General features: G+C 38.3%; 1 protein-coding gene across 1 annotated transcript in view; it reads right to left on the minus strand.

Moving 5' to 3' along the window:
- The window catches only part of MYBPC1 (myosin binding protein C1), a 110,557-nt gene that overhangs the window by 59,419 nt on the left and 31,046 nt on the right, over nucleotides 1-20,092 (minus strand). Inside the window, exon 2 of the mRNA XM_031940134.1 lies at nucleotides 2,119-2,275. Within this exon, the coding sequence (XP_031795994.1) occupies nucleotides 2,119-2,275 (157 nt within the window). The remainder of the gene's footprint in view (nucleotides 1-2,118; nucleotides 2,276-20,092) is intronic.

The following is a 20,092-nucleotide window of genomic DNA, read 5'->3' on the forward strand; positions in this document are numbered from 1 at the left end:
AGGTAGACACAGAGATAGAAAGTGATAGAGAAAGAGACAGAGACATGACGGTGGGATTTTGAAGATCTTGGTCTTTAATTTTGGCTATAAAGGTAATATTTTCATCTAAACATACACATAATTCCAACTTCAGTTAAAAAAAGATACACACATACACACACATATATAATCACACACACAGTGTATAAATACATTTATAAAAAATACAAATATACATATATATAGGGGCAGTTACAGAGAGACAGATAAAGTGACAGAGAAAGAGACAGAGACAGAGATAAAGTGACAGAGAGAATTTCATTATCAACTATTTCTATACAGAATGACCCAAACCATTCTTCCAGACTTGAAGTTAATGAAAATGGTTTATTCTCTCTAGATACTTTAGAATACTATTACTACTATTATTGATAGTATTCATACAGTGCTCTAAGATTTTCAAAGTGTTTTACAAATATATAATTTTATTTTCACAAAAACCTTGTGTTATCTTTATTTTACAGATAAGGAAAGAGAAGCATACAGAGGGGTTAAGTGATTTTTCCATGGTGATACAACTAGCAGTGTTTCAAACTGAATTTGAATTCAAATCTTTCTTCCTGGTTCATCACTCATCCACATCCTGGAATCCAGATTCACTGAATAGTTTAGACAACATTCAGGCTTTTCAGACATGGCCTAAACTTAAAAAGCAGACTTTGAATTAATTCGGCAGCAAATCTTTATTTACTAATTTTAAGTTCACCGATTACACAGATGAGGCTTTGTCACACAGCTCAAAAGGAGAGTGATAAGGCTAGGCCTGTGAGTTAACTGGTCTAGGGATCTCTTGGGTGAGGAAAATTCTGTAGCCATGCAAGCCACCAGCTTCTCTATACTTCTAACATTAGAGAATAGCCCAGAGTTCTGAGAGTTGGGGGGAATTCATCCAGGATCACCCAGCCAATCAATCTCTTTCAGAGATGAAACTGATTCTACTTTAAAAAATATTCAAACTCTTTAAATATTTTAGTAAAATAATTAACCTTCAAAAAATCACAAATATTCTCCCAGTAATGCTAGATGCTTGTGAATCTTGGACCACAACCATCTTTGAAAAAAGCAATGATATTCTTAGCTCTTTGCAATGATGATTCAGGACAATTCCAATAGACTTTTGATAGAAAGAGCCATCTGCATCCAGAGAGAGAACTATGGAGACTGAATTTGGCTCAAAACACAGTACTTTTACCTTTTTTTGGTGGTTGTTTATTTGCTTGTTTGTTTTTTTCTCATGGTTCCCCCCTTTTGATCTGATTTTTGTATGCAGCGTAACAAAAATGGAAATATGTTTAGAAGAATTGCATATGTTTGACCTATATTGGACCTATATTGCTTCCTGTCTGGAAGATGTGGGGAAGGAGGGAGAAAAAAATTTGGAACACAAGTTTTTGCAAAGATGAATGTTGAAAATAATTTTTGCATATATTTGGAAAAAGAAAAAGAAAAGTTGCCAGTGACCCAATGGTCAAAAGAGGAATATGGGTAAGACTTGAGTCAGCTTCAGTACCAGGGATGATCTGTTTAAGAAGTGGTGAAAGGGAAGTTACTGAGAAAACATATAATAAGAAAGACATGGACTGGTCCCACAGCCAGAAAGGGCAAGCAGATGGGCCACCCCAGTGCTGCACAATTCCCCACAAAATGGAAAAAAAGGTCTAGACAAAAAGAAGGAAGGGAGATCTCCAACCCAAAGGTAGATCCTTGGAGCATCTGTAGAAGAACATGGATGATGAAATAGTGTCGATGGGCTTTGTTCTGCCCTGATGGAGAGAATATCCACATCAACAAGGTCCCAGATCATCCTCTGAAGTATTAATGGAACAAGGAGCTGACTGCCTATCAGAACTTACACAGCACAGGTCTCTGTGCACATACTCACCAAACCTGTGAAATGTAAATCACCATGACACCTAGGGACATCTTTCAGTTTCTACATTATTAAGACAAAACTAGCTAGCTAAATGGACAGAAAAGCACACATTAAGGATTTATTATGTGCTAGACACGGGAAAGACAAATACAAGCAGGGAAGGTGGTCCCTGCTCTCCAGGACAGCCCTAAATCCCAGACACTCACCAACTTTCACGGTTCCATTCTGGGGCTTTTCCACAAAGAGAACACTTTGTGAGGTGTTGGCATTCTGCTTGTCTTGTTCTTCCCCAACTGGAGATTCACCAACAGACCATTCTAAGAAGCAGGAAGTAAACAGGTTACTTTCCAAGTAAGGTGGTCCCTACAAAGAAGACTTACCTGTGCTTAGTGTTTGGATTAACTCAGGAACCTCCCTTCTTTTAAGGCAAGAGTTTTACTTTCCCATTTGTACAGGGCAGTAGGTTTCAGTAAAATGAGATCTTACAATTTCTGCGAGACTAGTTCTCCATGATAGTGAGGAAAAGAGTTTAGAATGAGAACATTTCTAGAGAGAGAGAAATTTTGCAAACAAGTACCAGGAATTAGCCAGTCTTATGTTCATCAGTGTTGTTCCAAACCAGCCTAATCTTCCTTTTTGAGGTACACAATATTAGCAAATGAATGGATATGGCTACATTCATGTGACTGCTCTAAAGTTGGATGGAACCAGCAGAGCCCATCCATCCCTGAGGAAGAGGGCAAGAAGGATTATAAAGAGATTAGGTGAGTATTCCCAGGCTGATGCTCTTTGCTTGGTGCGTACATGAGAAAGGTCAGCCAGCTGGGCCTGTTGCTCATCCTATGGATAAGCCCATGATTTAGGTTCTTTAATGAGGTACAAGTGAGGAGCTTTGGCTTGTCCAGGCTTGTCTATGACTAGGAAGTCCAAAAGGGACTTTCTGAATCAAGAAAAGTATATATGAGGGAAAAGTCTACAGAATCTTTCCTTCCTTGCCTTCTCTCCCCTTCCTTCCTTCTTCCTTCCTTCCTTCCTCCTTCCTTCCTTCCTTCCTTCCTTCCTTCCTTCCTTCCTTCCTTCCTTCCTTCCTTCCTTCTTTCCTTCCTTCCTTCCTTCCTTCTTCCTTCCTTCCTTCCTTCCTTCCTTCCTCTCCTTCCTTCCTTCCTCCTCTCCTTCCTTCCCTTCCTCCTTTCCCTCCTCCCTTCTTCTTCCTTTCCTCCTCTTCCTCCTTCCTTCCTTCCTCCCTTCTTCCCTCCTTTTCTCTCCTTCCTCCCTCCCTCTCCTTTTCTTTCTTTCTCCTTTCCTTTTCTCCCTTCCTTCTTCCCTCCCTTCCTTCCCTCCTCTGCTCTCCCTCCTTCCCCTCTCTCCTCCTTCTTCCTCCCTCCCTCCCATCCTTCCTTTCCTTCTCTTCTTCTTCCTTTTCCCTTCATTCTCCCTCCTTTCTCTCCCTCCCTTCCTTCCTTCTTCTCCCTCTCCTCCTCTCCTTCCTCTTCCTCCCTTCTCTTCCTTCCTCTCCCTCCCTCCCTTCCCTTCCTCCCCTCTCCTTCCTTCCTTCCTTCTTCTTCCTTCCTTCTCTTTCCCTTCCTCCCTCTCCTTCCTTCCTCTCCTTTTCCCCTTCCTTCCCTTCTTCTTCCTTCCTTTCTCCTTCCTTTCTTCTCTCCTTCCTTCTTCCCTCCCTTCCTTCCTCCCTCCCTCCCTTTCTCCCTCCCTTCTTTCCCTCTTTCCCCCCTTCTTCCCCTCCTCTTCCTCCTCCTTCCTTCTCTTTCCTCTACTTTCTCCTCCTCTCCTTTCTTTTCTTCCTTTTCCCCTTATTCTCCCCTTCCCTCCCTTCCTTCCTTCTTCCTTCCTTCCTTCCTTCCTTCCTTCCTTCCTTCCTTCCTTCCTCCTTCCTTCCCTCCTCCTTCCCTTCCTCCCTTCCTTCCTTCCTTCCTTCCTCCCTTCCTTCCTTCCTCCCTTCTTCCCTCCTTTTCCCCTCCCTCCCTTCTTTTCTTCCTTTCTCCCTTCCTTTCTTCTCTCCTTCCTTCTTCCCTCCCTTCCTTCCTCTCTGCTTCCCTCTTTCTCTCTCCCTTTTTCCTCCCTCCCTCCCATCCTTCTTTCCTTATTTTCTTCCTTTTCCCCTTATTCTCCCTCCTTCTCTCCCTCCCTTCCTTCCTTCTCTCCCTCTCTCCCTCCCTCCCTTCCTCTCTCCCTCTCTTCCTTCCTTCCTCCCTCCCTCCCTTCCTCCCTTCCTTCCTTCCTTCCTTCCTTCCTTCCTTCCTTCCTTCCTTCCTCCCTTCCTTCTTCCCTCCTTTTTCCCCTCCCTCCCTTCTTTTCTTCCTTTCTCCCTTCCTTTCTTCTCTCCTTCCTTCTTCCCTCCCTTCCTTCCTCCCTCCCTCCCTTTCTCCCTCCCTTCTTCCCTCTTTCTCCCTTTCCCCCCTCTCTCCCTTCCTTCTTTCCTTACTTTCTTCCTTCTTTTTTTCTTCCTTTTCCCCTTATTCTCCCTCCCTCCTTCCTTCCTTCCTTCCTTCCTTCCTTCCTTCCTTCCTTCCTTCCTTCCTCTTCCTTCCTTCCTCCCTTCCTCCCTTCCTTCCTTCCTTCCCTTCTTTCCTCCTTTTCCCCTCTCCTCCTTCTTTCTTCCTTTCTCCTTCCTTTCTTCTTCTCCTTCCTTCCTTCCTCCTTCCTTCCCTCTCTGCTTCCTCTTTCTCTCCTTTTCCTCCCCTCCCATCCTTCTTTCCTTTTTCTTCCTTTTCCTTTTCTCCCTCCTTCTCTCCCTCCCTTCCTTCCTTCTCTCCTCTCTCCTTCTCCCTCCCTTCCTCTCTTCTCCTTCTTCCTTCCTCTCCTCCCTCCTTCCTTCTTCCTTCTCTTTCCTTCCTTCCCTTCCTTCCTTCCTTCCTTCCTTCCTTCTCTTCCTTCCTTCCTTCTCTTCCTCCTTTTCCTCCTCCCTCCCTTCTTTCTTCCTTTCTCCTTCCTTTCTTTCTCCTTCGTCTTCCTCCTTCCTTCCTCTCTGCTTCCCTCTCTTCCTCCTTTCCTCTCCTCCATCCTTCTTCCTTATTTTCTTCCTTCTTCCTTCCTTTCCTTATTCTGCTCCTTCCCCTTCCTTTCTCCCTCTCCCTTCCTCCCTCATCATCCTCTTCCTTCCTTCCTCTTCCTCTCTAGCTGCTAATCACTGATCACTTCCTTCCTTCCTAGCTCGACAGTCACTTTTCCTCCCTCCGTTCTTTCTTCCTTTCTCCTTCCTTTCTTCATCTCCTCCTTCTTCCATCCATTCCTGTACACCTCACTCCTTTCTCACTCCCATGTCTTCCCTTTTCCACTTTAGCACTCTCTCCCTTCCTTCTTGTCCAGTACTTTCATTACCTTCTGTTTTCATTTAACTATATCCACTTATTTCCCTCCTGCCTTCACTTCCTTCCTTCTTTCTTTCTTCCTTCCTTTCTTCCTTCAGCTGTGCCTTCTAGCTTCCTTCCTTTACCTTCCTTCCCTTGCATTCCTTCCTTCCTGCCTTCCTTCCTTCCTGCCTTCCTGCCTTCCTTCCTTCCTTCCTTCCTTCCTTCCTTCCTTCCTTCCTTCCTTCCTTCCTTCCTTCTTTCCTTCCTTCCTCCCCTTTGCCCTCCATATCTTATTTTTAATCAAGAGAATTCTCATGCTGAGGCTGGAATGAGAAAGTCAAGCTGGGATAGCAGAGTGCTTAAAGATCATAGAGAGCTCGGAGAGGCAGGAGAGGGAATGCCAAGCATTGCTTCATCCCTGCAGTCTGTGTACAAAGCGCAGTCATGAAGACTGGAGGAGGAACGAGGGCATGTCGCTAGGCTGGCTATTCAATGACCAGAGAAAAGTACATGCTGGAACTAGAAGACGAAGACCTTGGATGTCTTATCCGACTCACAAGGCAGGATACAGAATCTTTCCTTATTTTCGCAATTTGAAGAGAGTAAAAGGACAGCCTTATTTTCCAATAAAATACTGAGCACAAGGTGAACATTTCAATTAACTTTTGTTTTTTATTTAGAAAGCCAATGATCAATATATATGTACTAGGATAGAGGGATTACATAATGATAGTTCTCACATACATTTTGATATTCTACATAGATTTATTTTGTCAAAGGACAGGGATAGGACTGTGGATAGGGACTGTGACTTCATTTATATATAAAACTCCCAGCTGAGGAAATGCAGGTGACATTTCCCCCCTGCAATTTGTAGTCTTAAAGAGCTTTCTAGGGCACCGAGATCTTAGATTATTTGTCCAGGGTCACATTACTATGGGTTAGTGATGTGACTTCCACGCAGGTCTTCCTAGCTTCAAGATTGGCTCTCTATTCACTGTCCTGTCTGCCATTTTGTCAAGGAATAGAATTAAAAACGCATCTGGTTGGGTAATAGCGGTGTGTGTGGTGTTCCTCGAGAGACATCTTCCTCTGTTGTCTCATTAGGGCATGGAAGTGACCTTGTGCTTTGAAGGTCATGGCATCAGAGTACAAGCTCTGGCAGATTCTACTGGGCATATAAATCTTTGAATATGGCCAAGGTAACCAACTGGCACTGCTGCCTGAGGGCTAGGAGGCTCATCTCCAATAGGAGGGCCATTTGGTGATAAATTCATTGGCCATGGAAACCTAGGAAGAGCAGGAATGGGAACACTTGAGGGGCTTAATATCCCAGCAGAATGGGGAAAGTCACATATTCTCTTTATTTCTCCAGGGCCAAATATAAGGCAGAGTTAAACACAGGAAAAGTCCTGTTATAACCAAAAGGTCTTCGTAATGATAGCAATTTCAAGTCTTAGATCAGAAGTGGGGAGACTTTTTTCTACCAAAGGCTATTTCAATATTTATAACATCATTTGTGGGCTATACAAAATAATACAAAATAAAAAGTTTATAGAACTTGAACAGTGGAAGGTTGTTGTATATAATTTTCAACTCTTCTACTATGGTAGATTATGCAAGTGATTTCATGGGCTGTCTTAGGTGATGGCTTACTCATTTTAAACAAATATTCTATTTTTTTGTTTGTTTGTTGTTTTGGGGGGTTAAGTGACTTGCCCAGGGTCACACAGCTAGGAAGTGTTAAGTGTCTGAGATCAGATTTGAACTCAGGTCCTCCCGACTTCAGGGCTGGTGCCCTATCCACTGAACCACCCAGTTGCCTCTAAACAAATATTCTTGATGACAAAATGAATCTAACATAAAGGAGGGTGATGAGACTGAATCTTCCTATTGATTCCTTATTTTCTTATTTTCCCAACTGTTACCTCAAATTGCACGTGGAATATATATTTTTTTAATTGCACAATCTTAGAGTAATTATATCTTTACACCCTCAAAATTCTGGTGTCCCTAGGCAAAGTTTCCCTTTGCCCTGTCTTGGATTGGACTCTACTCTCAACTTGTCTGCCTTCTTACACTGTCCAAAACTCTACAGTTGCACCTTATTTGCAGTGTCTGCTACCTCGTTTAGCCCAGCACCCAGCAATGGAAGTCTGCTTTCTTTTGCCTTAGGCCCTCATGATTTCCCATTGTGGTCTTCACTGATGTTGATGCATCCTGGGTTTCAGTTATTTCAGGAACTACTCCATTCTAAAGTACTAATGGAAGAATTAACTTTAACTGGGGCCTCATGGAGCCAAGGGTCAAACTTTGTTACATAACCCATTATTGACCATAAAAGCCCGTGGTTATCTAAACATTTGTTTCATTGGGGCTTTTTGGTGCCCTTCGCATTCAGGGGTCTTCCTATTTCACCTGTGATTAGCTCCAGCTCTATCAGATTAAGTCCTTATTAATATCAATGTTTCCTATTTCTCCATTCCCTTCTTTTCCTTATCCACATAAAATACACCAATTTAATTCCCTTAGACAAAAATGTATTAAGGAGTTAGACAATTTACTTGTCTTGATCAGGACAATCTTACAATTAACATAAGATTATATTTTATAATTGTGAACTTTTATTTCCTTAATAAATAAACTCTATGAGCCAATAAACTTTTTAAAAGCATCTTCTACCTATCTAGGCAGTGTGTTAGATGCCAGGCAGACAAAGAAAAGCAAAAACGGTTCCTACCCTCAAGGAGCTCATAATCTAATAAAGGAAATAATATGGATACAGCTATGAACTACAAAGAATATATGCAGAGGATAAATGGCAGACACTCTCAGAGAGAAGACATTAACATTAAGTGGGGACTGGTAAAGGCTTCTTGTAAAAGGTGACAATTCAGCTGACACTTGGAGAAGGACAATCACTAAGAATGGGGATATTTCTCTACTATTTCTTGATCTCTATGTTTTATAAATATTATAAAAGCATCATATCTGACAGAAGATGAGCACCTTAAGGAGAAATATGTTCCTTTTCTATTTTTACCCCTAGGCTTTTACCACAGTGTACACAGCACCTAGTAAATATTTTATTTCATTTTGTCTTTGAAAATCCATTGTACCTTGCACTGTGCTGGGCACATGGTTGATATACCTGGTAAATGCTTGTCGAATTGACTTGAAAGGAACACAAAAGTAATGATAAAACTTGGCTACACTTTGAATATTTACCTTTCACCATCTGGATAAAATTACCACTGATTTTCTGACAAAGTGATGCTCTTGGAAACAAAATGCACTAGAAGATTACTATGGAGGATAAAACTGAAATAAAACAAATGTTAAAAGTAGAATCACAGAATCAACACCTTTAAGGAAAGAGGTCATTAGTGGTCATTTGAAGGCAGAAATGGAATGTCTTGTTTATTCAGGAATGAGCTCACCTGAATCTTTCCTTGCCAGTGCTCGGGCATTGATATCTGAAAGGAAAGAGTAACTTGGATGACACTGCTAAAAGAATTTGGGATGACTTCAAACCCTCTTAGACCTCCCAAAAGCTGGCTCTTCTGTTGATGAAGAGAACACTAAAATTGGTTTATGTGATAAATCACCAGGAGCTTTGTAAATAAATAAATAAGTAAATTATATACATATATATATATATATATATATATAAGTAAATTTCATATATATATAAATAAGTAAATTATACATATATATGTATATGAGAAAGAAAACATATGGCAGGACTGGAAATTTAAGTATCACTATTTTGGTGAAATTAGTATCCCAAGTCATGTTAATTTTATTTAATCCATTAAGCGATTTCCTTTTTCAACACTAAAAATTATAGTCCAAGCCAATTTTTTTTTAAGTTCCTAGCCTTGGAGTCAACTCGTAAAACCCAAGATGCTTGTGTTTCAGAGTTCCATCTAGCAACTGAGTTACACTTCCTTTTTCCCTAGCCAATTAACAGTAAACTTAAATTTTAAAATTGCAACCATCCTAACCTGCTGGCAGGGCACTGGGTGGAGAGACATCACCTTCACCTGGAAAAAAGAAATAGGAAAAAAATAATCAAAGGAAAAAAAGAGCCTTGTCTATATTAACCTTCTTTGGGAAATGAGGGGAAGTGAGATGGTAGTAGGAGAAAAAGCAGAAATAAAGTGAGAAATGATACCTGCAGAAAAAAGGGAAAGGAACCACTTGAAGAGAGAACTTCAAACTGAAGGATAAAGCTCAGAATCCTCAGTAAGTGAAGTGGTGATTCAGTGAAATAAAATTTTTAAAAGAACAGGCAGCAGACCAATTAAATTGAATCAAAGGTTTAGACAGATGCACTGTGTGGAAGTCTTTTTGTATGGCTGAGAAAAGAGGTAATATTAAAATCTCCAAATGGTGAAATAGAGTCAAGAACATCAGAATTACAGATTTGGAGTTGAAAGGATCCTTAGAGATGCACTAATCCCACCTCCTCTTTTTATATATCGAGTCAAAGATTTAGGATGGGGCTATAAGTTACAACTTTGCCTTTTTGTAGAATAGGAAACAAGCCCAGAGAGATAAAAATGACTTGCCCCAGTTCACATAAGTAACAGGTGGCAAAGCTGGAATTGTCTTAAGAACTTAGTTCCAGTGCTTTTGCCATGAAACTACGCTGCCTCTTTTATCTGAGGATCATATTAATTCAGTAATTTCCTTTTCAAATAAAAATTCTCATCCTTAATATTATTAGCACACTTGTATTATTTTGGACATAAGCATGAATCAATGTTTAAGAATATCTTCTTTCTGAAAGAGTAGAAGTAAGCAAATTTGGCCTGTCACAGATTAAAAACATTTGGATATTTAAAGACCACCACACTAAAGGGAAATGGAAAGAGCAGAGGTGCAAGTAGGCCATAATCTATTTGTAAAAATGACCCTCCCACAAGAATCCATGCTTCTTACTAAATATACCACAAAGATCTCTGTAACAATTTTTCCAGGATGAATGCCATCGTTATTTAATTTTGTATATTACTTATAAATATTTCATCAACTATATATACAAGAAATAAAACTAAGTATGGTGGCAGCATATCTATGGTATTTCATGTGTGGATATTGACTAGGCATCCTAGTAAAATGTTTGAACATCAAAGGCAGGAATAATATGAATTTAGGATCTTGAATAAAAGTCTTAAAACTCTAGCAGTATTGGGTGCTTCTCATTTAAGACCACAATGATTCATAAGGATTACCTACTAAGGTGGGGAGGGGTTTGGTAGAGAGAATACTCACACCAGTGAAATCACAGATCTTTAGAATGATTTAAAATGTGTAGGGCTAAAAAAATAAAGGTATGAAATATTAGTATTTAAAAGTGGTTTTTAAAACTGCCTTAAAACTTGTGAAGATGCTTGTGTATGAATTCTAAAAAGGAATCCTAAAAGAATGTATAAAATTAAATCTAGGAAACTATTATACATTTATCATGATAAATATTTTGAGAAATTTCTCATGAGAAATATATATATTCAGACCAATTTAAGAAACAAGATCATTGGAATTATCTATTGTACACTAACACTACATTTTCTGGTACTTACTGTAAAATTTGAATGTAAATGGGCCTCACGTACCTTAGATACTTTTTGATACTTTCAGCCTCATCAGAGGTGTATTTTGGCTTACATATTATATATATTTAATTTGCCTATATATCCAGAGCTGTGAAAATAGTCTGTGAAGACAGACATTTTTAGTAAATATGGCCCCAATTTGGAGTTAGAGTGCATATTCAATACCAAATGTGAAAATTTTGGTAGAGGCTATTAAAGTCCTTGAAATGTATTCTGTGTTTCAGGTGACTGGCAATTCTATAATGATAAACTATATCTCCTGGAACTTTAATATTATATTATTCATGACAGAGAGAATTCAGCATAAAATCAATTCTTATCAAACATTTCTTAAGGATGTAAGTTATTGAAATAGCTGACAGATCCCATTCTCCATTTTCCCTTACTCCAAAATGGTACTATGTCCTGTTTCTTCATATAATTACACTGTCACCTGGCTTGTGTGTTGCTACAAAAGCGAAAATAAAAACTTACCATCAATTTGAAACTTAGCAAAGAACTTCCACCAATATTGGACAAGGAAATGAAAAACTAACTGAAAAGGTCACATGACCTTCATTTTTGATTTGGTTGTTTTTGGAGCTAAAATGAGCATAGTTAAAAATTTTCTTTCAGATCCTTGGGTTAATTCCTTACTAGAAGGAAAAGATAGTTTTCTTATACTTTCACAAAATCATGAGAATTATCTAAAAATTAATGAAGATAACTTTGATGGATCAATCATAGTAGATGAGTACCTTCTAAGTTTGGTGGAAGTTAGGCATTTAAGATAACATTCCAAAAAAAATGAACATTTTGAAAGATGTAAGGACACTGATCAATTATTATGAACCAATTATGAAAGTTGTACTCACTTCTTGACTGAGAGGTCCAATCACCTGAGAGGTGATGACTACATTGCAGAATGAGGAACATTTTTTTGCAAGAGTTTATTTTATAGAGGATAAGAGAGAGAGAGAACAACAAATGCTTGATTGATAATTGAAAAACTAATTTTTAAAAAGTTGCGTGTAACTTTCTCTTCTGTATGGTGAGAGGTCCATAGTCATTACACAGTCTTTATTTTTTTTTTTTTACTTTTTAAATATATTGATCATTGTACTGAATTTTTTTTCCTCTCTATAAATATTATTTGTCATATGGGAGGATGAGGGATATTTCTTGATCTTGAGAAGGAGTAATATTTGCTATAATTACATTGATATAAGAAACAGAAAATATCAACAAAAATATTTATGGTAGTAATTTTTTTTAAATCAGACATTATAAAAAGAAGCATTCTTGGAGATAAGAGTATGGAGATTGGGCAAAGGTGAAGATAGATGTATAAAATCAAGGCTTGACATTATAGGTTTCTGGTTTCCTGAAGAGAAGGAGAGAGAGAAATCATTTCTCCAAATGAGCCAGAATTTTTTCCAGAGAATAATTATCTAATTCAGAGATGCCTTCTGCTAAAAATGGCAAATTTCCAAGACTACTAAGAAAAGATACCCAGTATGTGTTTAACAAGCATAACATTTACTACCTCCTCCCAAAACAGCTTGAGTTATGATATTCATGTTCAGACCTTAAGTTTGAAAAAATTGGTTTGACTGAGTTAAGGATTTCTATGAATTTCTAGGATATGGCTAAACGTGTCTTGGTTCAATTTGCCATGGAAATATTATTCCCACAATCCATGAACTCCATATTAGGGTCCTTGAAGGCAGGGAGGAATTGTTTCTTTTTGTCTTTGTCTTTACATCCAGAACAGTGTCCCATATAGAGGAGGCATTCATGAATGTGTATTTAGCTGAACGAAATGATAAGGGTTGGACCTGAGGAATACAGAGAAGCAGGCTACCCTTGCCTGTGGGTATCTGAGGGATGAGATGAGACGAAGGTCAAAGCATCAGAGGATCAGAAATGTAGGGGTAGAACAGATCTTTAAGTCAAATAATCCAATCTCTTCATTTTGCAGAGGGAAAACTGAGTCCTGCAGAGGTTTAGTGACCTGATCATGGTCACACAAGCTAGTAAGGACAGAGCCAGGATTTGGAATACAGATGCTATTATCATGTTACAAACCAATTTGTGTATCAGCGATATTGAAAACTCAAGTTGTTGGTCAAAAAACATCTGAGATTCCCTGAATGAGGTCACTTCTACCGTTGAATAAAAAATGATTTTCAAGGGTCAGTGGCCATTATCTGTTGAATTTTTAGGATAAAGGCTGAAGGCAATGAAAATTCAAAGAAATAGAATCAACCAATATTTGTGAAAAAGAAGTGATCTGTATCTTTGCTTGGGGGCACTAAAAAGTAATGAGTTGCCTATGATCCTACAACTTGTATGATTCTGAGGCAGGACCTGAAGCCAGAATTTTCTGATTCTCACTATATCACCTTGTGTGAGTTCATTTACATGATAGTCACAAACAAATAAAATAATATGGTGGTGAGAAAACCAGGTGAGGGTGAAAAACGCTTTAAACACTAATTGTGCAAATGGGTGCTTTATGTTTTGAGATATTTGAGTAACTAAAACTAGTTTTAACATATCATTTGCTAAAAAGGAATAATGTAATTAAAACGTGTAAAAAGGAATAATATGATTAAAATATATAGATGGAGCATGCAGACATTTTAGTTGATAGTTGATTAACTGAATGGAAGCTAAAATAAGAATAAAAGAGCACAGGTTAAGTTTTCAGTCTGCTAGCCAAAAACATCGGGATGTTACTTCATCTATAAAAAAAAAGCTGAGGGGGGAAAAAAAGGAAGGAAACAAAATGAACAAAATAAGATACACATACAACTCCCTTGGGCGTAAATTTGTTAGAAATACTGGAGGCTTATTTCCATCTCTGCAAAACAAATTCATAATAAAAAGAAGAATTTGAATGCCAAGTTTTCTAAAATGTCAGTTAGATACCTATAGAAATGGAGAAAAGTAGATCTGGAACAAGTCCACAGTGGCTTATAGAATACTGTTAATGAGAAAGTTCCAGTCCAATGCCTGAAAAAGGAACCAAGATGTTCTCTTGCCTGTTGGTGCAAAATTTCTGGAGAATATACATGAAGACATGTTTCTTCCTCCTGTGGGCTGGGTGCAATTTGCCCTCCTGGAGAGAAAACCCACATCAGTGAGAATTCAGACCCACTGAAGCACAGGGTTATCAGTTATAGGAATATGAAGTAGTAACTAGTATGGACAGGCTCGCCAGTGGGTATATAAAAATTATGTAAAAATATATACAACTGTTCTAAAACCAATATGCCCACATAAGCATCCACCTTGTAGCTTCCAGAAGGCTTCCCATTAAATTGTCTCTAGGATTGTGGCAGAAAAAAACTCAGGCTTCTGACACCATACCTTACTTTTAATCAACAATCTGTGCTAGCTTGGTCATTCACTTCATTTGTTGGACTGGGTTCCAAATGATTTTTCTTTGAAAAAATCGAATCTACCCTGAAAGATGGAGGTTTGTTATTAATGAAAAGATTGAAAAGAAGGTATAGGAATATTTCTTGATGGAACTTTAAGAAGAGGAGTTCAAGAATGATTCAAACACTGAGGGTACTAGTAGGTTCATTTTATGACCCCCCCCCCCAAAAAAAAAGAAAGATTTTAGAATGGGACAATAGTCATTTGGCTAGATATATTCTGATTTGTGATTTTTAAAAAATCAGTCACTTCTTTATCTTAAAGCTATTCTTTCTATCTTAATTCTATTCAGCTTGGTTGGGTGGCTATGTAGAATTGATGGAAGGCAGCCTGAGCAGTGATTACACGTTCTTACAGGATACCAGGAAACGGAGTAAGCTGGGGGAAATCATGGGATTGTAGTGAGTGGCTGAGATCATGAGGGCAGAACCAAAGGCAGACATTTGCCTCCGCCCAGGATTTGGTTGGTTCCTAGACAGTCAACAAATCTGGCAGAGTTGATGAGCTTTGTCATCAATACTTCTGTTTAATGTGCTACAGAAACCAGGCGATCCCTGTGCCAGTGAGAGAGATTTATCATAATATTAAAGCTAATAAAACAAATAATTCTCCCCCCTCCTCCCAAAAAAAACCCCACCAAAGCCACTCCAGCATTAATCTGGATAAAGCTGTGTATTGGGAAGAAAAGTAAAAGTTGGGATTTGCTCACAACCTGATTGAGGGAAGACAAACATGAGTGAAATAGTTTAGCTACAGTCCAAGACAGTTAAGATTGTGTTAAAATGAATGAAGACAAAAGGAGGGGAAAGCGTGAGCTGAAACAATGGAAGATGAAAGTAAGATGAGCTGAGTTAAATAGAATGAAGACACAGGAAGACATTCCAATGAGGGCAAAGATCCAGGACAGGCAAAATTATTCCCATTTTGCATTTTTAACCATTTCTCCTTCTTTTTACACATAGATCATAGGATCAGAGAGTCAGAGCTGGGAAGGCCTTAGGTTCCAGCTGGTCCAACCTCATCATATTCTTGTTGCTTGTTGAAATTACGTGGCTTATGAATCATCACACTGTAAGAATTTGAAATTATGTCTTCCTCACCTCAATCCAGGGAGACTGAGGGGAGGAAGCAATTTTTGTGAATGTAACCTCATGAGTTCTTTGTTTTTTTCTTTTAGAAATTTCATATTGAAAGTCTAACAGTAATATTGCTTGAGTCATGTAGACGAAATACAAACAACAAAAACTCAACCTCAGAAGCAGATTCATGCCAAATAAAGTGGGGAGTTGCAGAGACACGGACATCAGGACAACGGCTGCTGATGTTCTTTCTACACCTAGCTATTTGAAGACAATCCTTCCCTTCCCTTCCTCCAGACTTACCTTTAGCAGGTGCAGATCCGCCCTCCTTTTCTTTACTTTGTTCTGTGTAGAAAATACAAAGAAATGTTTGAGAGGATCTTAAAATAGATGGAAAATGTTCTATGGGTAGTAAGAAAAAGGGAAACCAATGATTACCATCATCACCGTGACCATCATCATCTTCTTCACAGGATTTACACAGTACCTACTATGGGTCAGACACTGTGCTAGGAGTTTTTCAAATATTATCTTATTTGATCCTCACCTACCTGAGAGGTAGGAACAGCATGGAAGCTGAGGATTGTGCCATAGAAGATCCCAGGGTAGGAGAATGGCATCCAATCTAATGGCTCCATTTTACTTATAAGGAAATTGAGGCATTTGGAGGATCAGATCAGATAATGGATATAAAGCATATTATGGGAGCTGTTGTATTGTGGCTCTGGACATCATGAACAATAAGTAATATATAAATGACAATATCTAGCCTATCACTTATCAATATAATTTTATTTAACTCAAATTCTTGACATAGATTTTATTTTTAAATAGTTGAAAATTCATCTTTTTAGACCTGACCTGTGATTTCAGAGATTTAGGGACAATTCAGGGACAAAACTACCTATTTAAGTGGCCCTTGGCCAATCATTTATCATCTTAGAGAGTAAATGGATTATGCAGGATTGCACAGCCAGTATGTATAAGAGGCAGGACTTGAGCCCAGGCCAAGGCCAACTTTTGGTCTATACCATACACAGCCATTAGTAGAGGTTTCATAAAGATAGAGAACTTATAGACAAGAGACATAAGCCAGCTTCTTCTACTTGCAGCCTCCCTAGCTGTCTCCTCCTGGCTTGGTGGCGACCCAAAGGCCTTGAAGGCTACATCAGCAGGGCCCAAGCTCTAGTTATTCTTTCCAAGAGCTTACCTTGCTTCCAGCAAGAGTTTGCAAAAGACCACAGCAACTTCTGAAGGTATAAGAAGACCATGATGGTCATTGGAGAAGGGACTCTCCATACCAGGAGAGGAAGTTAGAGATCTTATAGGACTAAGGCACATTAACGAATCCAACCATTTTGGAGAGTAGTTTGGAACTATGCTCAAAAAGTTATCAAACTGTGCATACCCTTTGATCCAGCAGTGTTACTACTGGGATTATATCCCAAAGAGATTATAAAGAAGGGAAAGGGACCTGTATGTGCACGAATGTTTGTGGCAGCCCTTTTTGTAGTGGCTAAAAACTGGAAACTGAATGGATGTCCATCAGTTGGAGAATGGCTGAATAAATTGTGGTATATGAATATTATGGAATATTACTGTTCTGTAAGAAATGACCAACAGGATGATTTCAGAAAGGCCTGGAGAGACTTACACGAACTGATGCTGAGTGAAATGAGCAGGACCAGGAGATCATTATATACTTCAACAACAATACCTATATGATGACCAGTTCTGATGGACCAGGCCATCCTCAGCAACGAGATCAACCAAATCATTTCCAATGGAGCAGTAATGAACTGAACCAGCTATGCCCAGAAAAAGAACTCTACTCTAGGAGATGACTAAAAACCATTACATTGAATTTCCAATCCCTATATTTATGCACACCTGCATTTTTGATTTCCTTCACAAGCTAATTGTACAATATTTCAGAGTCTGATTCTTTTTGTACAGCAAAATAACGTTTTGGTCATGTATACTTATTGTGTATCTAATTTATATTTTAATATGTTTAACATCCACTGGTCATCCTGCCATCTAGGGGAGGGGGTGGGGGGGTAAGAGGTGAAAAATTGGAACAAGAGGTTTGGCAATTGTTAATGCTGTAAAGTTACCCATGCATATATCCTGTAAATAAAAGGCTATTAAATTAAAAAAAAAAAAGGACTAAGGCACATTAGGCAGCTTACGTTAAGGAGTTTAAAGAATAAATGCAACAGCAAGACTATATGATGATCAATTCTGGTGGATGTGGCTCTCTTCAACAATGGATAATTTTTCAACATTGACCCTTGCAAAACCTTGTGTTCCAATCCCCCCCATTCCCTCTTTCCCTAGATGGTCCAAATATGTTAAACATGGTAAAAAAAATATGTTAAATCCAATATATGTATACAGATTTTTACAATAGCAGCAATTTTTTAGAAGGCTTAATGCCTTCTAAAATTGCAGAAAATTTTCCAGCCCCAGAAAATGTGCTGACCCACACAGATAGTAGAAAGTCCTACAACAATGATTGATAGCTTGAGCCAACAATTGTGTGTGAGCACTCGTGTCCATATGTGTGTAAGTGTGTAGATTGGGATGGCTTGCTCTCACCATTACATTGGGTAGCACCAAGTGAGAAAGGTAAAAGGAAATCTTATTTTGATTATTGCCTCGCAAATTAAAAAAAAAAACAAAAGGGAAAGATTATGAATGGGATGACCTGTAGGAAGGAGCCTAATTCATGTATTCTTTGGAAGGCAGGATGTCTGTCAGGTGGAGGAAATAGCCATGGGAGTAAGAGGATCCCGGAAAGAAATCTGACATCCCTCTATGGTCTAAAGAAGGTTACTTAGGAGGTCTGGTTTAAAGTCACTTAGATTAGGACATGTCTCCTAATGATCAATCTGGCACAGGATGATATCCTATCTTGTATCACTATGAGGACAGCATGGTGTGGGGAATAAAGAGCCAGCTTTGGGGGAGGTAGGATTGAAATCTGGGTTTGGATCCTACCCCGACACAAACTGGAAGTGATACCCAGCTAGAAAGTTGTGGAGTCTGAAGAGGTGGAGGTAGTTTTCTCACTGGGAGTTCCCTACATGGATGAAATCACAGGCCCCCAAACCCTGCAACATGTTTATTGCTCTAGCAAAGTTTCTTTTGCTTTGTTTTTCCCAACTGGATTGAGAGATTCCTGTTGATGTTGAAATTTCCCAGATATTTGGATTCAACCAAATGGCCTTTAAAATAGAGGCACCTGAACACATAGATACTTCCATAGGAAACATAGAAATTCAGATTAGATTAATATTTATTAAGCCTTTATTTACTAGTGCCAGGCTCTGTACTGAACACAAATAATAATCAAAAGGAAAACCTTTGTCCTCAAGGGATCTCAGACTTTCAAGTGGAAAGGTAATGAATCAAACAAGCTGAGAATTACATAGGAAATATAGCTAGAAATTTAAATTAGATTAGTATTTATTTACTAGTGCCAGGCTCTGCACTGAATACAAATAATAATCGAAAGGAAAACCCTTGTTCTTAAGGAATCTCAGACTTTCAAGTAGAAAGATAATACATCAAACAAGTTGAGAATTACATAGGAAATATAGTCAGAAATTCAAATTACATTAACATTTATCAAGCATTTATTTACTAGTGCCAGGCTCTACAATGAATACAAATAATTATCAAAAGGAAAGCCTTTGTTCTTAAGGGATCTCAGACTTTCAAGTGGAAAGGTAATGCATCAAACAAGCTGAGAATGAGTAAAGAAAGGACAACGCTAAGAACTTACTTCTTAAGCCACATCAACTCACAGTGTTCTCAATTCAACATTAATGGTGATAACTTTATAATTAATAGTAGGCTTCATTAATAGGAGAGTTAATAGTAGCTTAGGGATGAATCTCTTTAAAATTTTTATATTCACTCATCTGGTGTGATGGAATCTCTGAGATTTAATTTCTTAACATTACTGTAAAATGAAAGGTATTTAATTTCTCTGTGACTTAGTTTCCTAATGTTACTGTAAAGTGAAGATTGTTTAATTTCTCTGAGATTTAATTTCCTAACATTACTGTGAAATGAAAGCTGTTTAATTTCTCAGAGACTTAGTTTCCTAAGATTACTGTAAAATGAAGGTTATTTAATTTCTTTGAGATTTAGTTTCCTAAGGTTACTGTAAAGTAAAAATTGTTTACTTTCTCTGAGACTTCATCCACTGTGCCCCCTAGTTGCCCTTAACTACCTGTTTAGAATCATTATTAAAAGAGAGAATGCAATAGGTCTAGAATGACTTGTTCTTTTTATTATCTTTATTTTTATTGAAGTTTTTTATTTTCAAAACATGTGCAAGGATAATTTTTCAGCATTGACCTTTGAAAAACCTTGTGTTCCAATTTTCCCCTTCCTTCCTCCCCATCTCCTTCCCTAGATGGCATTGGAATGACTCATTCTTAATGGAAGCATACTGGATCTTAGTGATCAATACTTTCTTTTCTAGATGCTCAATAACCATCCCTTTAAAGATCTATCCTAAAAATTTTCCAAAAATATAAAATCAAGTTAATTACTTTAAAATTTGAAGACTCTTCAGTTTAAAAAATATTAGTAAAAGATTTGTCCTTCTCTAGTTCTGCAGCACTTCTGGTGTCTGCCATTTTTTCAATTGAACTGCCAGTTCTTTCAGCATCTGACAATGTCATTCATCTGGATCAGGGGGCCTGGTTCATTAAGGATAACTGGGGGCTG

The sequence above is a fragment of the Sarcophilus harrisii genome, chromosome 5, assembly GCF_902635505.1.
Source record: "Sarcophilus harrisii chromosome 5, mSarHar1.11, whole genome shotgun sequence".
NCBI classification, from domain to species: Eukaryota; Metazoa; Chordata; class Mammalia; order Dasyuromorphia; family Dasyuridae; genus Sarcophilus; species Sarcophilus harrisii.